At 48.4% G+C, this 6,000-nt stretch overlaps 1 protein-coding gene across 2 annotated transcripts; it reads left to right on the top strand.

Moving 5' to 3' along the window:
* Nucleotides 1-853: 853 nt before the first annotated feature.
* On the top strand, nt 854-5,972 carry RTP4 (receptor transporter protein 4). Of its 2 annotated transcripts, XM_043473450.1 has the most exons (3): nt 942-1,145; nt 3,509-4,363; nt 4,550-5,972. In XM_043473450.1, the coding sequence occupies exons 1-3, from the start codon at nt 964-966 to the stop codon at nt 5,580-5,582; spliced, it is 2,070 nt and encodes a 689-aa protein (XP_043329385.1). In that variant the 5' UTR covers nt 942-963; the 3' UTR covers nt 5,583-5,972. The 2 variants fall into 2 exon arrangements, with proteins under 2 accessions (XP_043329384.1, XP_043329385.1); XM_043473449.1 differs by having other exon boundaries at nt 854-1,145; nt 3,509-5,972.
* The last annotated feature ends 28 nt before the right edge of the window (nt 5,973-6,000 follow it).

Below are 6,000 nucleotides of genomic sequence, written 5' to 3'. Positions count from 1 at the left end.
ACTAGACCAAATCAGGGTCTCAAGGTGGTCAGGGTCTCAAGATGTTTCTTCCCACTGGTTCCAGGATGCCAACCTGGAATCCTAAACACCATCCTGAGCTCTCCTTGGGGAAGGAGGTGGCTAGAGACATTGCAGGTTAAGAGTCACACAAGAATGAGTTCAAGTCTCACTTATACTGCTTACTAGCTGGGTGACTTTGAACAAGGTAAGCCCCCAAACCCGGCTCTCTTTGCCACTCACCTGAAAGACACCAGGAATAATCCATCCCCCCTGAAGGGACTATGGTGAGGACTTGTCAGGTACGTGAGAGACGCCTTGGACACGTGCTCCCCTACATCGACCCCTGCTGTCCAGTGTCTGCACGAGGGTGTGAGCGCCCCATGGGGGTAGGAACTGCTTTAGTTGATGTTGCTTGTCCCAGTGCTGAGCATAGCACTGTGTGTGTGTGTGTGTGTGTGTGTGTGTGTCCCTGGTCACTCAGGTGTGTCTGACTCTTTGTGACGCCATGGACTATAGTGCACCAGCTTCCTTTGTCCATGGGGATTCTCCAGGCAAGAATACTGAAGTGGATTGCCATGGGATCTTCCTGACCCGGGAATCGAGCTAGGGTCTCCTGCACGGCACTGCACCTGCACTGCAGGTGAATTATTTACCAGGTGAGCTACCAGAGAAGCCCCAGCATCGTGCTTTGCCTAGTGTAAAAATGAGAGAAAAATAAAATAAAAACAAACTAATAGGTACCTCCAGAATCCAGACCAGAGTTTTGCACTCGGATGTCCCTTAGCAAGACCTGTTCACAAACCAGCTCATCCCTGCTGCCCCCTGTCCTCAGAACAAAAACCTGCTCTGTGTACTCAGACAGCCTGCAATGGAAGTTAAAAAAAAAAAAAAAGCAGCTGACGTGTGTTCAGAGAAACTGAAACAGTATTTCCCTCTTGCTGGAAACTGAAAGTTACTATCAACATGGACGCCAAGCCTCAGAGCAAGAGAATAGCTTTGGATATCAGGGAATGGGAGCAGACATTTCAAGAACTGATCTGTCAGGAGAAACCCCGGGCCAGATGGACCCTGAAGATGGATGGAAGCCTTCGGCCAGACTCTGTGGCCCAGGGGTGGAAGCAATACCAGCAGAAAGGATTTGGCAGGTATGTGAGTCTGTCTAGCTGTGGGCCTTTCTGGGCCAAGAGGCTCAGCTTGGCACTGATGAATTCTTTTGAGGGCTTGTTAAAAAGAATATGTGTCACCAGGCTGTTCATCCTTTTGCAGTTATAGTGTTCTTTAGTGTGGAAATGACATGGTTCTAAGTCTCTATTTTGGCTTAATGGTAGGAAATTTCTTCTTTTACTAGGTTTCTTCCCTAAATATTTTTGGAAATCCCCAGGGGAAATAAATCTTCTCCCCTATCCTCTCATCACCATTTATTCCGGACTGCCACTATATAGAAACTTCTGCTATCTTACTTCCCACCTCAGTCCAGACTGGCTTCCACAGGCTGCAGCAGCCCTACAAGCCTAGTCCTGGTCAGTACCAGCCTAGGACTGGGGCTTTCCTTTATAGCCCCAAGAACTGACTAAGGCCAGACAATGGCTTTGAATATTACTTTACTGACGAACTGAAGAGGGGTTGGTGCTGCAAGAAATTAAAACCTGGTTATGTCCTTAAACACTGCCCCTCCCTTGTCTTCCTCCTTAACTTCCAGTGAGACTTCAGTTGCAGGAGGCAGCTTCCTTGCCCATGCAGGAGGGTGAGAAATGCTGACTTGGACAGTCAAGTCTACTTTTTTAAATGGCATGCAGGGACCTTCACTTCAACTGTTATATTTCTTCCTGGCCTGCTCCTATCTCACCTCAGATGTCCTCTCTTCCCTTCCTTATGGGTTATTAGCCATGACATACATTTCAAGACTTCTATACCCTTGTCCATGATGTTCTGCCTATTCAGCAGGTCCTTTCCTTCCTGCCTCCCTATTTATTCCTCAAGGAATAACTCAAGTGCCCTGGAATTCCTAGGCAGAGTAAGTATTCCTTCTTCTCCACTCTCATAAGACAATGAATAGTTCTCTCTCTCTTTCTCTCTCTCTCTCTCTATATATATATACATATATATATAATAGTTTATATAGTTTATATGTATATATACACATAAACTATTGACTTGAGTCTCTCTCTATATACGTTGGTCACATGTTTACAAATAACTTGTTCATATTTACATATTACAGAACATATATATACTTATATATAATTTTTTTATCTGCAGAACCTATTGTTATATAAAGCCTTCTGGGGCTGTACAGAACCCAGATTTCAAGCCATTGGCTAGAGCCCATGTGGCAGTTATTCTGCTCTGCTTGGAACCCAGTGTACCATGTAAGAGTCTCTCTCTTTGCACCAGTCAGAGCTCTTTGAGGGACTCATGATGTCTTTAATCAGTTTGGCACTCTCCCAAATGAACAGGTGCTTCTCTTGTTCAGATGAATTGACCTGACAGTCATTCCAAGATGGAAAAAGCAACCTACCAACATAGTTTTAGGAGAATATTAACCAGTTTTTGAAAAATACTTTGTAGTTTACAAGATGCTTTCACATATTCTCATTTAATGCTGACAATCTAACTCTTGAATATTTTTCCTTTTATGAATGTAAAAAATGAGGCTTAGAGTAGTGTTTTTTAAAAAAGTTCCCCTAATATAAGCTATGGGCTTCCCAGATGGCTCAGTGGTAAAGCAGCTCCTGCCAAGCAAGAGGTGCAGATTTGACCCTTGGGTTGTGAAGATCCCCTGGAGAAGGATATGGCAACCCACTCCAGTATTCTTGCCTGGGAAATCCCATGGACAGAGAAGCCTGGTGGGTTACAGTCCATGGGATTGCAAAAGTAAGACATGACTTAGTAACTAAATAACAACAGCAATGTAAATTACTGACTTGAGTCTCCAACTCAAGTATTGTGGTTCCAGGTCCTAAGTGAGGTACGAAACAAACCCCATTGCTCAGTAGAGGCGATGTGGTATAGTAGACGGATCACGGCTTGCGATTGGAAACATGGCTCTACCATCTAACTTTGCGAGCTCCTTAGGCAAGTTGTGTATCATTTTATGATTCAGTTTCCTTATCTGGATATTGGGATCAATAATGCCTACCCAAGAGGGATGCTTTAAAGATGAAATGGGATGATACTGTAAAACATTGCTTCAGAATAGGCACTCTGTAGGAGTTCTCTGTGACCTTGTGAAGACCAAACTTCACTGGCAAATGGCAGAAATGTTTTTCCCTCTGAGACATTCAGAGATGTTTCACTGGCAAAGAGGCAGACTTGGGACCACATCTGGGTGGGAGTTCAGTGGGCCACAGGAAGAAGCTTTATTAGAAACACAGTCCCTCTCATTCTTGTCAAATTGTCAATATCACATGCACTTTTTCAAGTTGAAAGGGTTCTCAGAGACCAGGCCAGGCCCATTTCCCCCAGGCGGCAACAGCTGAGGGTACAATGGTCTTCTGTCTGCCTGCAGGTTCTCGTGTTCCTCATGCCGTCGAAGCTGGGCTTCTGCCCAAGTGAAGATCCTATGTCACATGTACCTGGAGAACCAGAAATCCCCAGGCAAGGTGCTCATGCGGATCTTTGGACAGAGGTGCAAGAAGTGCTCCCGGTCTCAGTTTGAGAAGCCTGATTTCTCCCCAGAAAGCAGAAATAGGATTCTGCAAAACCTGGTGCAGCGTGTTCTGGAGAAATTCTACAGAAATGGTTTCAGGAAGGTTTCGGAGTTACCTGTGATCCCGGAAGTACCTTTGAATGGGTCCCACGACACGGCCAATTGTGAAGCATGCGTTCTGGGCTACTGTGTACTGAACTCAGAAAATGGCATGACAGGGCCAGAAAGATCCTCTGTCTCCTACATGGAGATTGGGAGTTCCTCTCCTCACAATGGTGACCAGTGTGGCCAAAACCGATCTAGGAACCACTTAGCAGTGGGGAGTCGGTATTCTGGTGCCCATATAGGCTCAGGGCCCAGCCATGTCACTGCTGGGATCCAAGTGCCTGGGAAAGGCCCTCAGCCTAAACGGGAGATGGGCCAGCTGTTCACACCAGGGGCAGATCGACAGGCTGCACAGGCAACTGGCCCACAGCCCATCCGAGTAGCAGGATCACTTCCCCCAGGGTGGACAGATCCACGGCCCATTCAAGCAGTAGGCCCACTACCTACAGGGCGTGCACATTCACAGTCTACACGGGGGAGAGGACCACAGGCCCCCCGGATGACGTACTCTCAGGCTATAAGGAGGTCAGGCCAGCAGTCAACACACGAGGCACAAGCCACAGAAGGGGCACAGCTTCAGGCCACAAAGGTGACAGAACCACAGCCCACCAGAGCGACAATCCCAAGGGCCACATCAGGATCAGACAGTCAGGCTAAAGGGATGGCAGGCCCCCCACCACAGAGGTCAAGCTCACGGCCCACACAGGAGGCAATCCCAAAGGCCACATCAGGGTCAGACAGTCAGGCTAAAGGGATGGCAGGCCCCCCACCACAGAGGTCAAGCTCACAGCCCACCAGAGCGACAATCCCAAGGGCCACATCAGGATCAGACAGTCAGGCTAAAGGGATGACAGGCCCCCCACCACAGAGGTCAAGCTCACGGCCCACACAGGAGGCAATCCCGAAGGCCACATCAGGGTCAGACAGTCAGGCTAAAGGGATGGCAGGCCCCCCACCACAGAGGTCAAGCTCACAGCCTACACGGGAGGCAATCCCAAAGGTCACAGTGGGGTCAGACAGTCAGGCTAAAGGGATGGCAGGCCCCCCACCACAGAGGTCAAGCTCACGGCCCACACAGGAGGCAATCCCGAAGGCCACATCAGAGTCAGACAGTCAGGCTAAAGGGATGGCAGGCCCCCCACCACAGAGGTCAAGCTCACAGCCTACACGGGAGGCAATCCCAAAGGTCACAGTAGGGTCAGACAGTCAGGCTAAAGGGATGGCAGGCCCCCCACCACAGAGGTCAAGCTCACGGCCCACACAGGAGGCAATCCCGAAGGCCACATCAGGGTCAGACAGTCAGGCTAAAGGGATGGCAGGCCCCCCACCACAGAGGTCAAGCTCACAGCCTACACGGGAGGCAATCCCGAAGGTCACAATAGGGTCAGACAGTCAGGCTAAAGGGATGGCAGGCCCCCCACCACAGAGGTCAAGCTCACAGCCCACTCGGGAGGCAATCCCGAAGGCCACAGTAGGGTCAGACAGTCAGGCTAAAGGGATGGCAGGCCCCCCACCACAGAGGTCAAGCTCACAGCCTGCACAGGAGACAATCCCGAAGGCCACAGTAGGGTCAGACACTAAGGCTACAAGGAGGGCAGGTCTCCCACTGGGGTCAAGCTCACAGTCCACATGGCCACATGTAGGACCTTCATGTGGAAGTCAAGCTGCTTGGGGCAGGGAGGAGAGGTACTCACCTGGAGGGTCTGTATCAGACAGCTTTTTCAGATTACCTCCCTCAAATGATCTCCGTAACCAGGAGCAGCTGTTCAGGTGGGGCTATGTCTGTATTTTTGCTCTGTTTACCTTTCTGGTGTCTAAATACTTATGAGTAGGATGATGGGAAAAAAAAAAAAAAAAAAGAGCTGTCTTCTCTTAATTCCATGATAGTCAATGAACTGGCTGCCATTTTAATATGACAAAATTTGCTCTGGGACCAATGCAGGGTCAAGTTTAGAGAATAACCAATGGATCCTGGACCTCCTCTGCAGGTAGTTTAAAACATGACCCAGGGAATGCAAATTGATTAAGCTACTATAAAGAATACTATGGAGATTCCTTTTAGAAAACTAAGAATAAAGCCATCATATGACCCGGTAATCCCACTACTGGGCATATACCCTTAGGAAACCATAATTGAAAAACACACTTGTACCCCAATGTTCATTGCAGCATTATTTACAATAACTAGGACATGGAAGCAACCTAGATGTCCATTGACAGATGAATGGATAAAGAAATTGTGGTAC

The sequence above is a fragment of the Cervus canadensis genome, chromosome 7 (genome assembly GCF_019320065.1).
Source record: "Cervus canadensis isolate Bull #8, Minnesota chromosome 7, ASM1932006v1, whole genome shotgun sequence".
Taxonomy (NCBI): domain Eukaryota; kingdom Metazoa; phylum Chordata; class Mammalia; order Artiodactyla; family Cervidae; genus Cervus; species Cervus canadensis.
This window is presented reverse-complemented; position numbering and strand designations above follow the sequence as displayed.

Coding starts and splice junctions, on each gene's coding strand:
- RTP4 (XM_043473449.1), top strand. CDS start 964: ATGGACGCCAAGCCTCAGAGCAAGAGAATAGCTTTGGATATCAGGGAA. Junction 1,146..3,508: donor CAGCAGAAAGGATTTGGCAG/GTATGTGAGTCT, acceptor GTCTGCCTGCAG/GTTCTCGTGTTCCTCATGCC.